Raw genomic sequence first — 17,335 nt, 5'->3', positions numbered from 1 at the left:
CTGCGGCCTACAACAACCTAAAGCCGCGGTTTCCGGTGAGGAAGAGCCGATCATGGACTGACTCTGGACTCTGGTCCCGACCACGGGGGGAAATGGAGGAGGACTGGCCAAATTTTGTGCCTTCCACCACAGTGATGAATGCTGTGGTGGATGTTTGTGTTAAACTTTTATTGTGTATTGTGTGTTCTTTATCATTGTACCGCTGCTGACAAATTCATTTCACTTGCACTTTATGTGCAATGTTACGAATAAAACCGTATTGTATTGTATTGTATTGGTAGGATGATTCCACCTGATAACAGCTGGGAACAAATTGTCCCATAATCTGTCAGTGGGCGTTTTCACACTTCTATACCTTGCTGATGGGAGAGGGGAGAAGAGGGTGGGACTCGTCCTTGATTATGCTGCTGGCATTGCCAAGGCAGCGTGAGGAAAAATTGAGTCAATAGAAGGGAGGTTGGATTGTGTGATGGTCTAGGCTGCGTCCACAATTTGCTGCAATTCCTTGCGGTCTTGGATGGAGCGGTTCCCAAACTAGTTGAATCTTCCATCCCTAAAACAAACTTCTCAGAGATTCAGTTTCATTTTGGTTATTAGTTTACTGTTAAAACTTTCTATTTTAGACACAGTGGGTCATTCTGATAAAAAATATTCTAAGTAAAAACCGTTGTTAATTGGTTCAAACAACTTCCCTTTTCCTCGGGCAAAACTGAACTTGTCGTTCTTCCAAAAAATGAAATTCACTACTTCTTATTAACATTTCTAACATTTCTCACCTAATATTAATTTCATAATATTGTACTGGAAATATTAGAAAGAATTTGCCCAATACTCAAACCAACCCAGTCAATTGGATGCTGACGATCTCACTTTAGGTGAGATGTTGTCTGACCCGCTGAGTTACTCCAGCTTTTTGTGTCTTTTTAAATAATGATGGAATAACCAGACTCGACTTGAGTTTTCCTTCTTTTACAACATTATGCTCCAAATGGATTTCATATAATCTCTGCAATAAGGCTTAGAAATACGCTTTTCAGCCTACCATGTCCATGACAATCGGCAAGTACTTAGCTAATTTACCAACACTTTGCCCATAGTTTTCTATGCCTTGGTAATTCAAGTGCTAAACGCACCACTGCACACTCACGCAGAGTGTGCCATATTTCAACAAGCTTCTGGGCAGAAAGGTTATTCCTCAGATCCCTTCAAAACCTCTTACTCCTTAACTCTTTGTCTTCTAGTTTTAGCTACCTCAAGGAGAAACAATTTTGAATACCATTATTAGATACCTCCCGCAGGCTGCTCCGCGGGTGGGCGGCGCGACCGATGTCGCAGCGGCCTCTACAGTCTGTCTATGTATTTTTTATTTTTTTGTCCTGTTGAGGGTTTAGTTTGTAATGGGTTTTTAAATGTGTATGTGTGGGGGGGGTGGGGGGTGGGTAGGGGAAACTTTTAAATCTCTTCCCTGCATGGAGACCCAACCTTTTCCCTGTTGGGTCTCCGTTGCCGTTGGGGCCTAGCGCCGTGGAGCGGCCTCCAACCGGAGCGACCTGAGGGCTCAAGTCACGGAGCCTGTGGAGCTGTGGACCTACCTCCGTGGAGCTGTGGAGCTGTGAAGCTGTGGAGCTGTGGAGCCTGTAGAGCTGTGGACCTACGGACCTACCTCCGTGGAGCTAGCCAGCTTCGGAGCGTGGAGAGCTGTGGGGGCGAGCTGCTGCGACCCGACTCCGGTGGATGGTGACACCGGGAGCTCGCGGGTCCCCGGTGGGAGACTGCTTTGCGGGGCACCGGCAACGGCGACTTCTCCCGCCCGAATTGCGGGGTTGAGAGTGACCTGGAGCGGGGGCCTTACATCGCCCGGCGCGGCTGTAAATTGCCGCGGGACTTGCTAGCGCCCGCCGGGGGCTCCAACATCAAGACCCGGGGCAGGGCCCTACATCGCCCGGCGTGGCTTTAAGTGGCCGCGGGACTTGCTAGCGCCCGCCGGGGGCTTTGACCTCGACTTCGGGAGAGGAATGGAGAGCAGGGGAGAGACAAGTCTTTGCCTTCCATCACAGTGAGGAGGAGACTCACTGTGATGGATGTTTATGTGAATTGAATTGTGTTGGTGTGTGTCTTGGTTCTTTTTTTGTATGGCTGCAGAAACCAAATTTTGTTTGAACCTCATGTGAGGTTCAAATGACAAATAAAAGGTATTGTATTGTATAGGTATTGTATTGTATTCTAGAAAAGCTAACTCAGCCTATGCAGTCTCTCCTCGTTACTGAATCAATCCAACCCAGCCAACATCCTGTTGAATTTCCTCTGCACTCTTACCACATCTGTAGCGTGGGGACCAGAAATGTGTATGGCAGAGCTTCTTAAACTATTTCAGTCTCATTCACCCTTGATTTTTATGATAAATCTTTATCACAAAATTTAATTCACCCTCGACTAAATTTTCTAATGTTTTTTGGTAATTGTTGTCTTCTCTTGTGTATAATTTTATATATAAAATATATTTTGTTACATGAGCAAAAAACATAAATTAACTAATTTCTTAAATGTTTATTTTATTCAACTTTTTGAATATCCTAAAAATATGTAATGAAAACTAAGAGTGAAAAAGAAAAGAAGTTTAATTACCACTGGAGTTGGAAAATCATTCTATTGGAATGATAAAAAAAAACATTCCATCGTCTAAACACTGGGCTTCAGCCCCATCCTACCCTTTCGGGCTATGACTACTGCATTGAAATACAGTAAATATAGAATTCTAGTTCTAGCCGAAAAGTAGCTAAAATGGCAACACAAGGTAATGTTACAATTCAACAGTTGCCTCCGGCGAACCTCCGGTGTTGCCAGTTGTAAATGTATGATCCAACTAGCTCGTCTGGCCTTCCCTAAAAGGTTGTATTACAGTAAATTTGGGAAATTTCCTGCTACTTTAAAATAAGAAAAACATAGGTAGAGGGGGAAAAAATCATAACAAATTTCTAGCTCCACTGCCATTAAAACCTATAAGAGTTTATGACCACTTTAATGGTAATGTATTTTTTAAGTATCGAAACAAATACATTAATATCTGAATAAATTAAGCAATTCACTCTTCATTCACCCCTCTAGTTTTATTCACCCCAAAATAATTTAATTTGCCGTTGGGTGAACCGTTCACCAGTTTAAGAAGCAGTGGTGTATGGCACTCCAGTTGTGATGTTTTATGTTAGACCATAATCGCTTTACCAATGATCCCATTTGCTTTCTTCACCATCTGATCTACTTGTGCCACCACCTTTTGTGATCCTTGTATATCTATACTCATCTCCCTGTTCCTCAACATTCTCCAAGGCCCTACCATTCATGGTGTCCCATCTTATTAGCCCTCACAAAGTTCATCATAGCACAATAATCAGGATTACCTTCCATCCAATGACAGACAAAAAATGCTGGAGTAACTCAGTGGGACGGACAGCATCTCTGGAGAGAAGGTTCTCTGCCTGTCCCGCTGAGTTAAACCAGCATTTTGTGTCTAGCTTTGGTTTAAACCAGCATCCACAGTTCCTTCCTACACATCATATTCCATCTACCTTTGTTCTGCCCTTTGCAGTCACGTTTCTGTTGAACCGATTTAAAAGGTAACTCACGTCAAACAGCTTGCATTACACATCCAACAGACAAATTAAGGCACCAGAAACAAGATAGATGATGTCAAAGATAGACACAAAAAGCTGGAGTAACTCAGCGGGTCAGACAGCAACTCTGGAGAAAAGGAATAGGTGACGTTTTGGGTCGAGACCCTCAAAACAGATACATTAGAAGTGATTTATATAGGACCTGCATCTTACGTGGAAAGACAGAAGATTTTTAAAAGGTAAACAGCTTTTCCAATGATAAAGATAGTAGACGCACATCAATGACACTATCTTTTCTTGACAGTTTAAAAACGTCCACTATCATTCAGATGAAAGAAATGCACAAACTTACTTCATGGTGTAAGATCAAAGCATAATAACATTTCCAAACACTGAACTTCATTTGTACCTCATTCCCACATGTACCATTTTCACACAATAATTAACTCAATTGAAATAAATTGTCGCAGGAACATGAGGTTTAAGGTGAAGAGGAAAATATTTAACAGGAGTCTGAGGGTTACTTTTTCACACAAATGAGTGGTGGACGTATGGAACAAGCTGCCAGAGGAGGTAATTGAGGCTGGGACTATCCCAACATTTAAAAAATAGTTAGACAGGTACATGGATAGGACGGTTTTGGAGGGAAATGTACCAAACGCAGGCAGGTGGGACTAATGTAGCCAGGTCATGTTGGCCAGTGTGGGCAAGTTGGGCCAAAGGGCCTGTTTCCACACTGTGTCACTCTATGACTCCATTCAATGAATTCCACAACGCAAAAGCAACAGAAGTTTAGAAATTCATATTGCAAATTCAATTTTCCAATATCATACTAGATACAAGCTCTACCTATGCTGATAACGATCATCTACTTATTCTACAGGTCTATCATGGTGGTAAGTTGCCCCAAAAGATACAATGCACATCTTAAAGAAGGTTTGCTGGATGGACCAAGCCACCCTTTCTCTTCCTTAACTCTACACCAGAAGATAAGGACAACATCCTAAAAGGATGTAATCGAGCTGCTCACCAGAAACTGATGCTCAACCCTGGTACAACCACGCAGGGGGGCACCACCGAGTTGCACCTCATACACGACCAACTCCGGCCACTACCACACGGCGGTGATTGTGGTTTGTGAAGAGGTGCTGCAGCTTCCAACAAAGTTGAGCCCCCCTCCCTCTTCCCCTCCCCCGGGAGAGGCAGAGGCCACAGCTCAGAACCAAAGATACTAGAGGTATCTTTGTCAGAACCAAAGATACTAGAGGTCTCTTTGTCAGAACCAGCCGCACGCTTGCTCCACAGAGACGGGTTCACTCTCCCCGGGGGCAGCGGTAGAGTTGCTGCCTCACAGCGAAAACACAGCGCCAGAGACCCGGGTTCGATCCCGAGTGCAGGTGCTGTCTGTACGGAGTTTGCACGTTCTCCCCGTGGCCTGCGTGGGTTTTCTCCGGGGTCCTCGGTTTCCTCCCACACTCCCACAGACGTACAGGTTTGTAGGCTTGATAAAATTGGCTTGGTATAAATGTAAAACTGTCCAAGTTGGCGATATGCAGAGTACTGGCGCTGCCGACTACAACATTCAGGAGGTTCAGAGGGAGGGCTGGGATCCCGCGTCCGCTGTACAGCGAGCGGGAAGAGAGAACCCTGCTACAAACAGATCACTCACTCACTCACTCACTCACCAGCCCCAGCCCCGGACCACTGGGGTCAAGTCAACCGGGGATGGACAGGGAGAGGGTGGGGGAGAGCCCGGGTATAGGGTGGGAGAGCCCGGGGTAAGGCGGTGGAGGGGCAGGAATAGCCCGGGTACAGGGTGGGAGAGCCCGGGTAAGAGCGGGGGAAGTCCGGGGTAAGGGGGTGGGAGAGCGGGCAGAGAGAGCCCAGGACCCCGCCACACACACACACACACACACCGTGCCCCAGTCCCCAGCCCAGCCCCAGTCCCCGCCCCCAGCCCCAGCCCCAGCCCCAGCCCCCCCAGCCCCCAGCCCCAGTCCCCAGCCCCAGTCCCCAGCCCCCAGCCCCAGTCCCCAGCCCCAGCCCCAGTCCCCAGTCCCCAGTCCCCAGTCCCCAGCCCCAGCCCCAGCCCCAGTCCCAGCCCCGTCCCCAGCCCCAGCCCCAGCCCCAGCCCCCAGCCCCAGCCCCAGCCCCCAGCCCCAGTCCCCAGTCCCCAGCCCCAGCCCCAGTCCCCAGTCCCCAGCCCCAGTCCCAGTCCCAGTCCCAGCCCCAGCCCCAGCCCCAGCCCCAGTCCCAGCCCCAGCCCCAGCCCCATCCCCCAGCCCCAGCCCCCAGCCCCAGTCCCAGCCGCGCTCCCCTCACTCACCACGTCTCCTTGTTGCTGAATTTCTTGGTCACCACTTTGCCCAGCTCCAGGCCCAGCCTGTCGGCCACCCTCTGAGACAGGTCCCGGTGCGAGCTGCCGCTGAACAGCACGATATTGGGCATGGCGGCGGCGGCGGCGAGCGACTGACTGACTGAGCCCCGATCCTCACTGGCTGCCCAGCCCAGGAAATGACTCTCGCCTCCCGCTCTTCCTCTCCACTCCTCCTCTTCCTCTCCCCCTCTTCCTCTCCGTCTCATTCTCTCCCCTCCCCCCCCCCCCCTTCCCCTCCTCCTTACCCTCTCCTCCTCCTCCTCCTCCTCCTCCTCCTCCTCCTCCTCCTCCTCCTCCTCCTCCTCCTCCTCCTCCTCCTCCTCCTCCTCCTCCTCCTCCTCCTCCTCCTCCTCCTCCTCCTCCTCCTCCTCCTCCTCCTCCTCCTCCCCCCCACCCTCCTATGCCCTTCCCCTTCTGCTCTCTCCTTCCCCTCCTCTCCTCCTCTCCTCCTCTCCTCCTCTCCTCCTCCTCCCCCTCCCCCTCCCCCTCCCCCCCCCCCCCCCCCTCCCCCCCCCCCTCCCCCTCCCCCTCCTCCTCCTCCTCCTCCTCCTCTTTCCCACCCCTCCCCTCAACCCTTCCCATTCCTCTCATCCCTTCCACTCTTCCCCCTCCCCTCTCTCCTCCTCCTCCTCACCTTTCTTCACCTCCCCACACCAGCCAGAAAGCAGTAAGCAGAAGAGAGACACATAAAGCTGGAGTAACTCAGCAGGTCAGACAGCATCTCTGGGGAAAAGGAATAGGCGACGTTTCGGGTCGGGACCCCCTCTTCAGACTGAGAGTCAGGGGAAAGTGATATAGAGAGATATAGAACAAATGAATGAAGGATATGCAAACAAAAAAGTTACGATGATAAAGGAAAAGGAACATTGTTAGCAGTGGCTGAGGTGAAAACTAGTTACAGACAATGAAACTCACCTGGACGACAGTGAAACTAGTGCAACAACTAGGATGGAGGAGGGATGGAGAGAGAAGTAAAGCAAGGGTTACTTGAAGTCCGAGAAATCAAGATCATACCACTGGGTTGTAAGCTTCCCAAGCAAAAAATGAAGTATTATTCCTCCAGTTTGCATTTGCCTCACTCTGACAGTGGAGGAGGCCCAGGGCAGAAAGGTCAGTGTGGGAATTGGAGGGGGAGTTAGTGTTTAGCAACCCGGAGCTCATGTAGGCCCAGGTGGACTGAGTGAAGATGTTCAGCAAAACGATCGCCCAGTCCACGTTTGGTTTCACCGATGTATAAGAGTTCACACCTGGAACAACAGATACAGTAGATGAGATTGCAGGAGGTACAAGTGAAGCTCTGCGTAACCTGAAAGGACTGTCGGGGTCCCTTGAAGTTGTGATGTTTGTTGATGTTTGCACAATGTTCAATTCTAATTGCATCTTCTCAGCTAACAATGCAGTTATCGCCTATGTATAACAGGACCTCGGGAACATTCACACAGAGGCTGATAACGTAGCAAGTACCATCCAGACCCCAGACATTGCTGGGCAATAAACTTAGGAAGTTCGGCATGTTCCCAACAACTCTTACCAACTTCTACAGATGTGCCGTACAAAACATGTTTTCAGGATGCTTCACTGCATGGTTTGGGAACAGCTCCATCCATTGTGGACACAACCCAGACCAACACACAAACCAATCTCCCTTCCATTGACTCCATCTATCCTTCACGCTGCCTCGGCAAGGCCAGCAACGTAATCAAGGATGAGTCTCACCCTCTCACTCCCTCTTCTCCCCTCTTCCATTAGGCATGAGATACAGAAGTGTGAAAACGCACACCTCCAGATTCAGGGACAATTTCTTCCCAGTTGTTATCAGGCAACTCAACCATCTTATCACCATCTAGAGAGCTGTCTTGGCCTACTTTATGCCTCATTGGAGACCCTTGGACTATCTTGTATCGGACATTACTGGACTTTATCTTGCACTAAATGTTATTCCCTTTATCTTGTAAGGGTACACTATGGAAGGCTTGATTGCAATCATGTGTAGTGATTCTACCGACTGAATAGCTCACAGCAAAAAAGCTTTTCACTGTATCTCTGCACAAGTGACAACAAACTAAACTAAACCAAATCCTTGATATTCACTGGCATTATTGTTGACCAGTTCCTCATCACCAACATTGAGATCACCATTGACTAGAAACTCAAGTGGACCAGCCAAATATATATTGTGGCTACACAAATCTAGATGTTGGCTATCCTGCAGCAAGTGACTCATCTTCCTGCATATAAAAGCCTTTCCACCATGTACAAGGCACAAGTCAGGAGCGTGACAGAACGCTCTCCACTTGACTGGATGCTTGCAGCTCCAACAACATTTAAAAAAACATGATACCATTCAGAATAAAAGGACGTACCCTTAAAAAGGAGATGGAGAGGAATTTCTTTGGCCAGAGGGTGGCGAATCAGTGGAATTCATTGCCACAAACGGCTGTGGAGGCCAAATCTTTGGGTATTTTTAAAGCGGAGATTGATAGGTTCTTGATCAGTAAGGGTGTCTAAGGTAACAGGGAGAAGGCAGGAGAATGGGGTTGAGAGGGAAAGAAAGATCGGCCATGAATGAACGGCATAGACTCGATGGACTGAATGGCCCAATTCTGCTCCTATGACATGACTTCCAGGTCAGACAGAATCTCTGGACAAAAGGAAAATATTACGTTTTGGATTGAGTCTGAAATAGGTTCCTGCACTCCTTTGGAATGTGGAAGGAAACAAGAGCACCCGGAGAAAATCCATGCGATCAACGGGTAAAGGAGCAAACTCCATACAGACAGCACCCATATTCAGGATCAATTCCGGGTCTCTGGCACTTTTAGGCAGCAACTTTATGGCCAATGTACTGCCCCATAGTCTTGAACGTAATTAAAACATACAGTAGCGGTAAAGGGGGACAAAGTGTCACTTGGAGATTTAAGACTGAAAATGGATATTTTCATTTTTTTAGTAACCAAAGTTATCAACGTATCATTTATTGTGTGTTGGAAAACAAAATATAGTGGCACAGCTGGTAGACTTGCTGCCTCACACGCCAGAGATCTGTGTTCGATCCTGTCCTCGGGCACTGTCTGTGTTGAATTTGCACATTCTCCCTGCAAGCGTGTGGGTTTCCTCCCACATCCCAAAGACGCATTGGCTTTGTAGGTTGAATTGTCTGTAAAATTGCCCCTAATGTGTAGGGAGTGGGTGAGGAAAGTGGGAAACAGAACTTGTGTGAATGGGTAGACAAAAATGCTGGAGAAACTCAGCGGGTGAGGCAGCATCTATGGTAGAAGGTAATATTTCGGGTCGAGACCCTTCTTCAGACTGATGTGAGGATGGGGGGGATGGGAAGAAGAAAGGAAGAGGTGGAGATAGTGAGCTGAGGGAGAGCTGGGAAGGGGAGGAGAAAGCAGGGACTACCTGAAATTGGAGAAGTCAATGTTCATACCGCTGGGGTGTAAACTGCCCAAGCGAAATATGAGGTGCTGCTCCTCCAATTTACGGTGGACCTCACTCTGGCTATGGAAGAGGCCCAGGACAGAAAGGTCGGATTAGGAATGGGAGGGGGAGTTGAAGTGTTGAGCCACCGGGAGATCAGGTTGGTTATTGCGAACTGAGTGGAGGTGTTGGGCGAAGCGATCGCCAAGCCTGCACTTGGTCTCACCGAGGTTGATCATACGCTGAATAATCCAACCACATTTTTGTTTGGAAGTGGAAAGAAATAATAGAAATTGCATTCATTGCAACGTGTAAAAAAAGTTGAGATACTGTATTATAATTTTGCTGCCTGTCATTGTGGTATATATCATGTCTTGTTTGGTGAATATGTTTGGTTTGTGACTTTATTTGAAGCAGAAATAATATGTGAATGCTTCATTGAGCATAATTCCGACTGGTAACTACGCACTTCGTCCGAGCACATTATAGCACGCGTCATGCAAGCCGTCTTAAATAACCACCTAAACTGTCATTTGGTAACTTAAAAAGCTGCCAAGGTTGCCCGGCTGACAACAGAGTGGGAATAAAAATAAGTGAGAGCCCTGCAAGGTATATCATATTTTTGACACTCTGAATAGGCCTTTCTTACATATGCTGTCACAATTCACTGTAGTCTCCAAACAACCCTTCAATAATTTTACTTGCCCTCCATTTCAGAATAATAGTGTTTTAAGCCGATAACTCAACACTAGCACTGGCTATAAACAAATAAATAAATAAAAGGGGAGCTTTCTAGCCCCTTATCTCATTGTCAACGCTCGGCTGCAAATCGGTGTCAATCTGGTGGACCATCTTCTTCTAGTCATGGGGGTGGGGGATTGGGAGGGGCCTCACATGTGAAACAGCCTAGGGCCTCTCTTCATCTAAATCCGACCCTGCCTGTACATAACATTCACGAGGGGCTTGTATAATTTCCCATAGGATTTGATATTTGTACTTCTCTCTTTGTACCTCTCTGGAGATTGGATTCTAAGGTTAAGACGACTTACAAGGTTCCCCGCATCCATCACTAATGAACTGTATCCGTAACGCCTTGCAAGTTCATTCACACAGTACAGCCAGTTTCCTGAATGTGAAGAATTCCACTCAATTAAGGAGCAGCTGGTATGTTTAATAAGATACCAACTACAAGCTTGTTATTTTAAAAGTCTGATCTTGTATGTGGACGTGTGTGTGTGTTTGTGTATAATCACATCTTCTCCAATAAACAACGCACTAACGGTAAAACCTTTACATATCCCAGAGCGATTTTTTCCAGTCAAGTCCAAAATCGCCTTATCTGAAAATGTATTGCTTTATTTCTCGAGTTATTACTGAAAATGTTCAAAAATCTGACAAAACTGAATTTTAAAATTACTGCCTTTCGCTGATGACGTCATAATGGGTCTGCATGCCCTTCATCCTCGCACTGCGAATGACGTCACCCCCCCCCGATCTCTCCCTCCTCCCCCCCGTTATTCAATATTTTGCCCGCCCCCCCCGCCCCAAAAGAACGGGCAAGTCAGGCCTGCGCCACTCGCCGGTCGCCCTTCTCGCCGAATCCACGTCACCCCCTCTCTGCCCTCGTTGAGGGGACACTCACTTGATCAGTATGGTTTAGAACTGCATTACTAATTTCCTGATTGTAGGAGCAAAATGGAAAGACCACACAAGTCAGTGTTTGTAGTAACGGGCGATTTATCAAACTGGTGCACACCAAGAGGCCAGCCAAAGCTGACCTGTCAAGTGTGACTCTGGCACATTTTTATATCCTCAGATGTCAAGATTACTCAGAAACGTGATTAACAATACAACAATACAGAATGGAACTCAGAAAGACTTAATTAGGTGACAAACAAAATGAGATGATTATCCACATGTCTAAATTCATTAACAGTAGATTCAAATTCCTGTTACAATGTTAGGTATATGCATAATCAATAACATTCCTCTTAGACTGTCTGCAGTTCCCTGCTGAGGTACAAATTTCTGTTACAATGGTTGGTCGGCCTACCGCAAGAACAGGAGTACGGAGGATGCCATCTCAACGGCACTTCACTCCGCCCTCTCCCACCTCGACAACAGAGACACTTACGTAAGAATGCTGTTCATCGATTACAGCTCAGCATTCAACACCATTATACCATCAAAACTGATCACCAAACTCGGTAACCTGGGCATCGACCCCTCCCTCTGCAACTGGATACTGGACTTTCTAACCAACAGACCCCAGTCTGTTAGGTTAGATACATAGATACATAGAAAATAGATGCAGGAGTAGGCCATTCTGCCCTTCGAGCCTGCACCGCCATTCAATATGATCATGGCTGATCATCCAACTCAGTATCCCGTACCTGCCTTCTCTCCATACCCCCTGATCCCTTTAGCCACAAGGGCCACATCTAACTCCCTCTTAAATATAGCCAATGAACTGGCCTCAACTACCCTCTGTGGCAGAGAGTTCCAGAGATTCACCACTCTCTGTGTGAAAAAGTTTCTTCTCATCTCGGTCCTAAAGGATTTCCCCCTTATCCTTAAGCTGTGACCCCTTGTCCTGGAGTTCCCCAACATCGGGATCAAACTTCCTGCATCTAGCCTGTCCAACCCCATAAGAATTTTGTACGTTTCTATAAGATCCCCTCTCAATCTCCTAAATTCTAGCGAGTATAAGCCATGTCTATCCAGTCTTTCTTCATATGAAAGTTCTGACATCCCAGTAATCAGTCTGGTGAACCTTCTCTGCACTCCCTCTATGGCTATAATGTCCTTCCTCAGATTTGGAGACCAAAACTGTACGCAATACTCCAGGTGTGGTCTCACCAAGACCCTGTACAACTGCAGTAGAACCTCCCTGCTCCTATACTCAAATCCTTTTGCTATGAAAGCTAACCTACCATTCGCTTTCTTCACTGCCTGCTGCACCTGCATGCCTACTTTCAATGACTGGTGTACCATGACACCCAGGTCTCGCTGCATCTCCCCTTTTCCTAATCGGCCACCATTTAGATAATAGTCTGCTTTCCTGTTTTTGCCACCAAAGTGGATAACCTCACATTTATCCACATTATACTGCATCTGCCAAACATTTGCCCACTCACCCAGCCTACCCAAATCACCTTGCAGTCTCCTAGCATCCTCCTCACAGCTAACACTGCCCCCCAGCTTAGTGTCATCCGCAAACTTGGAGATGTTGCCTTCAATTCCCTCATCCAGATCATTAATATAAATTGTAAATAGCTGGGGTCCCAGCACTGAGCCTTGTGGTACCCCACTAGTCACTGCCTGCCATTGTGAAAAGGACCCGTTTACTCCTACTCTTTGCTTCCTGTTTGCCAGTCAGTTCTCTATCCACATCAATACTGAACCCCCAATACCGTGTGCTTTAAGTTTGTATACTAATCTCTTATGTGGGACCTTGTCGAAAGCCTTCTGAAAGTCCAGATACAACACATCCACTGGTTCTCCCCTATCAACTCTACTAGTTACATCCTCGAAAAATTCTATAAGATTCGTCAGACATGATTTACCTTTCGTAAATCCATGCTGACTTTGTCCAATGATTTCACCACTTTCCAAATGTGCTGCTATCCCATCTTTAATAACTGACTCTAGCAGTTTCCCCACTACCGATGTTAGACAAGCACACCTCTTCAACCCTCACCCTGAACACCGGCGTTCCACAGGGCTGTGTGCTGAGCCCCCTCCTCTACTCCCTCTTCACCTATGACTGCACACCTGTACATGGTACTAACACCATCATCAAGTATGCAGATGATACAACGGTGATTGGCCTCATCAGCAACGACGATGAGTCGGCCTACAGGGAGGAGTTCCAGCACTTAGCAGCATGGTGCGCTGACAACAACCTGGCCCTTAACTCCAAGAAGACCAAGGAGCTCATTGTAGGCTTCAGGAAGTCCAGAGGCGGCACGCACACCCCCATCCACATTAACGGGACGGAGGTGGAACGTGTTTCTAGCTTCAGGTTCCTGGGAGTCAACATCTCCGATGACCTCTCTTGGACCCACAATACCTCAACTCTGATCAAGAAGGCTCACCAGCGTCTCTTCTTCCTGAGGAGACTGAAGAAGGTCCATCTGTCTCCTCAGATCCTGGTGAACTTCTACCGCTGCACCATCGAGAGCATCCTTACCAACTGTATCACAGTATGGTATAGCAACTGCTCTGTCTCCGATCGGAAGGCATTGCAGAGGGTGGTGAAAATTGCCCAACGCATCACCGGTTCCTCGCTCCCCTCCATTGAGTCTGTCCAAAGCAAGCGTTGTCTGCGGAGGGCGCTCAGCATCGCCAAGGACTGCTCTCACCCCAACCATGGACTGTTTACCCTCCTACCATCCGGGAGGCGCTACAGGTCTCTCTGTTGCCGGACCAACAGGTCCAGGAACAGCTTCTTCCCGGCGGCTGTCACTCTACTCAACAATGTACCTCGGTGACTGCCAATCACCCCCCTCCCCCCCTTATTATTATTTATTCAAATAATTTGCTATGTCGCTCTTCCAGGGAGATGCTAAATGCATTTTGTTGTCTCTGTACTGTACACTGACAATGACAATTAAAATTGAATCCGAATCTGAATCTGAATCTGGTACAGGCATGATCCATGACATTCCTGTTCAAGAAGGAGCTGCAGTTGCTGGATCGTTTCGCCGAACACCTCCAACCTGATCTCCCTGTGGCTCAGCACTTCAAATTCCCCTCCCATTCTGAATCCGACCTTTTGGTCCTGGGCCTCGTCCATGGCCAGAGTGAGTTCCACCGGAAATTGGAGGAGCAGCATCTCAAATTCCACTTGGGCAGTCTGCACCCCAGCGGCTTGAACATTGACTTCTCCAATTTTGGGTAACCCTTGCTGTCTCCTCCTCTTGTCCTCCCCTTCTCAGCTCTCCCTCAGCCCTCTGGCTCCTCCTCTTCCTTTCTTCTCCCCCCCCCCCCCCCCCCCACCCTACATCAGTCTGAAGAAGGGTTTTGGCCCGAAACGTTGCCTATTTCCTTCGCTCCATAGATGCTGCCTCACTCGCTGAGTTTCTCCAGCACTTTTGTCCACCTTCAATGACATTCCTGTTAGACTTTGTCTGTAGTTTCCTGCCACCACATTAGCACAATCCAGAATCTGAATCTGAATCAGAATAAAATTTTATTGGCCAAGTATGTACACACACAAGGAATTTGACTTGGTGCTTTGCTCACCGATGGTAAAAACATGATATACAGCAGACAATTACAAATAAAACATTATACTTCTAAACATGTGAAAATAAGTACCAGAGTGAAAAGAGGCTACAGACTTTTGGCTGTTGAGCAGAGCTTCAGTTTGTGGGAAGAAGCTGTTTCTATGTCTGGCTTAATTTAGACTTGTGGAAGTACATAATTTCTATGTTTCTATGTTTCTATGTTTACTCTGGGGTCCAAGATGGTGCCAACAACAGCTGCCATGGTGTACTGCTCCTTGCTGTTTTGTCTGTGTTTGTTTGTTCAGTCCACACCCCTATTCACTAATTCTAGCCCTCACTATTGGTTACCCGACAACACCAATTGATCCGTGATGGAAAGTGAGGGAGTCATCCATAATCCCCAGCGAATGCCAAAGAAGATGTGAGGCAATGCCATGCATGATGCTGAGGTCAGATCTGGAGTTAATTTGTTGCGTCCTGATGTTATAGCAGCATGATGATCCGCTGCAATGCTAACTATTACTGTACACAAGATGATACATTCCATGCTTTCTCTCTGCGTATATGCAAGATAAAAAGTCGATCACTATCCTGTGCAAAATTCACAGAATTAGGTTTGGGCAGAGATGAATAGCCAGAACGAGCTGGATTTGTGAAGGAAAAAAATGATCCAGGATTTGATCTGTACCCTGTAGACATTGCTAGACTGTTGTGCTGTCTGTGGGCAGATGATAAATGAAGACACTCTCCATAACTAGTCTGAAGAAGGGTCTCGACCCAAAACGTCATTCCTTCGCTCCAAATATGTTACCTTTTTGTGTCTATCTTAGGATCCATCAGATGCACTTATGATCAATAAAACCTCAATATGGAGTCTCCCACAAAAAGCACCAGGATAGTATCTGGGTGAGATACAAAGGAATTAGAACCTACTATTGCGATATGTTCCAGAGCTGTTGCTTTTGCTTTCTCATCTTGTAGAATTTTATTTATGTCCTCCGAGGGCCAAAACTCAGAGGAAAGCTTTGAAAGTAGGGAGAAAAATCCAACAAGGTAGACGTCAAGAGTGTTTTATTGTCATATGTCCCAGATAGGACAATGAAATTCTTGCTTGCTGCAGCACAACAGTACATGTAAACATAGTACATAACGGGAGAAAAAAAGTTCAGTGTCTATATATACACATGCACATGTACTCAATAAATAAACAAATATAGTGCAATAATAATAATAGTCTGTTGTAGTTCAGAGCTTATTTGCTGTCGTGTTTAATAGCCTGATGGCTGTAGTGAAGAAGCTGTTCCTGAACCTGGACGTTACAGTTTTCAGACTTCTCTACCTACTTCCCGATGGCAATGGGCCATATTTATGTGCAGGAAGGAAAATATTTATGTGTAGGAAGGAACTGCAAATGCTGGTTTAAACCAAAGATAGACACAAAAAGCTCGAGTAAGTTAGTGGGTGAGACAGCATCTCCACAAAAAAAAAATAGGCAGCGTTTCGGGTCTGAAGAAGGGTCTCGACCCGAAACGTCACCCACACCTCCTTTTCTCCAGAGATTCTGCCTGACCCGCTGAGTTACTCCAGCTTTTTGTGTCAATCTTCAACATATTTACAGTGGGTTCATTCTTACCGCTCCACTTGAATCCCCTTTTTCTTTTAAAAATAATAACACAGTGAATCTAAAACCAAGACAGCTGCATCCATGGCACTAACAACCGTTTGGCCTCTTTAAGAGTATGAGAATTCGGCCCCAGGTGAAAGTGTGAAGACATGCCTCTTGTATAACACATGTATAACACATTTGATCCTTTTCTGCCTGTCCCATTTAAAATTCCATTATCCAACACGTGAGGAGCAAAAACTCCAACCTACACAATAGCTCCTTTGTAATTTCTCCTGTGTTTCTTAAAGGCCTTCAGGAAATGTGGAGGAACGTTAAAATAAAATCGTAAAACTTTATGTCCGAAAATAAAATGTGCAACAAATGACCTTCGGAGAATTTATCCTTGGATGTAAATGTTTCCACAGAGATTAGAGTTCAGATGAAAGTAATTCCAAACTGTTGGCGACGTGGTATAAACATTAATTCAGATTAAAATAATGTGTATTTAGATTTGTTTATCTGAAAGTGTATCAAAGAGAACGCATTATATACTCAGTTAGATGTTGCACTTTCAAATGACACATGTGTACCGCTAACCTATTTGCCTGTGTCTAATGTTGGGCTTTACCAGGTCCATTTAACTTCAGACCTCCTCACAACCTTGCTCCAAACATGGAAAGGAAGAGATGAATTCCAGAGTAGACAAAAATGCCAGAGAAACTCAGCGGGGGAGGCAGCATCTATGGACTGAAGGAAATAGGCAATGGTTCGGTCAAGACCCTTCTTCAGACGGATGTGAGGGGGGTGGGGGGTGGTGGGAAGAAGAGAGGAAGAGGCAGAGACAGTGGGCAGAGGGAGAGCTGAGAAGGGGAGGAGAAAGCAGGGACTACCTGGAATTAGTTAAGTCAATGTTCATACTGCTGGGGTGTAAACTGCCCAAGTGAAATATGAGGTGCTGCTCCTCCAATTTGTGGTGGGCCTCACTCTGGCCATGGAGGAGGCCCAGGACAGAAAGGTCAGATTCGGAATGGGAGGGGGAGTTTAAGTGCTGAGCCACCGGGAGATCAGGTTGGTTAATGCGGACCGA

At 46.8% G+C, this 17,335-nt stretch overlaps 1 protein-coding gene across 2 annotated transcripts in view; it reads right to left on the bottom strand.

Moving 5' to 3' along the window:
* Nucleotides 1-6,169, bottom strand: part of prps2 (phosphoribosyl pyrophosphate synthetase 2) — a 46,080-nt gene extending 39,911 nt beyond the window's left edge. Inside the window, exon 1 of one of the 2 annotated variants that reach the window (XM_033033332.1) lies at nucleotides 5,938-6,169. In XM_033033332.1, the coding sequence (XP_032889223.1) occupies nucleotides 5,938-6,059 (122 nt within the window). In that variant the 5' untranslated portion in view covers nucleotides 6,060-6,169. The remainder of the gene's footprint in view (nucleotides 1-5,937) is intronic. The other variant, XM_033033330.1, reaches the window with a different exon arrangement.
* Between the last annotated feature and the right edge of the window lie 11,166 nt (nucleotides 6,170-17,335).

This window comes from Amblyraja radiata, chromosome 14 (assembly GCF_010909765.2).
Source record: "Amblyraja radiata isolate CabotCenter1 chromosome 14, sAmbRad1.1.pri, whole genome shotgun sequence".
Lineage (NCBI taxonomy): Eukaryota > Metazoa > Chordata > Chondrichthyes > Rajiformes > Rajidae > Amblyraja > Amblyraja radiata.
Note: the sequence above shows the minus strand (reverse complement) of the source record. Positions and strands in the feature narration are given on the sequence as shown.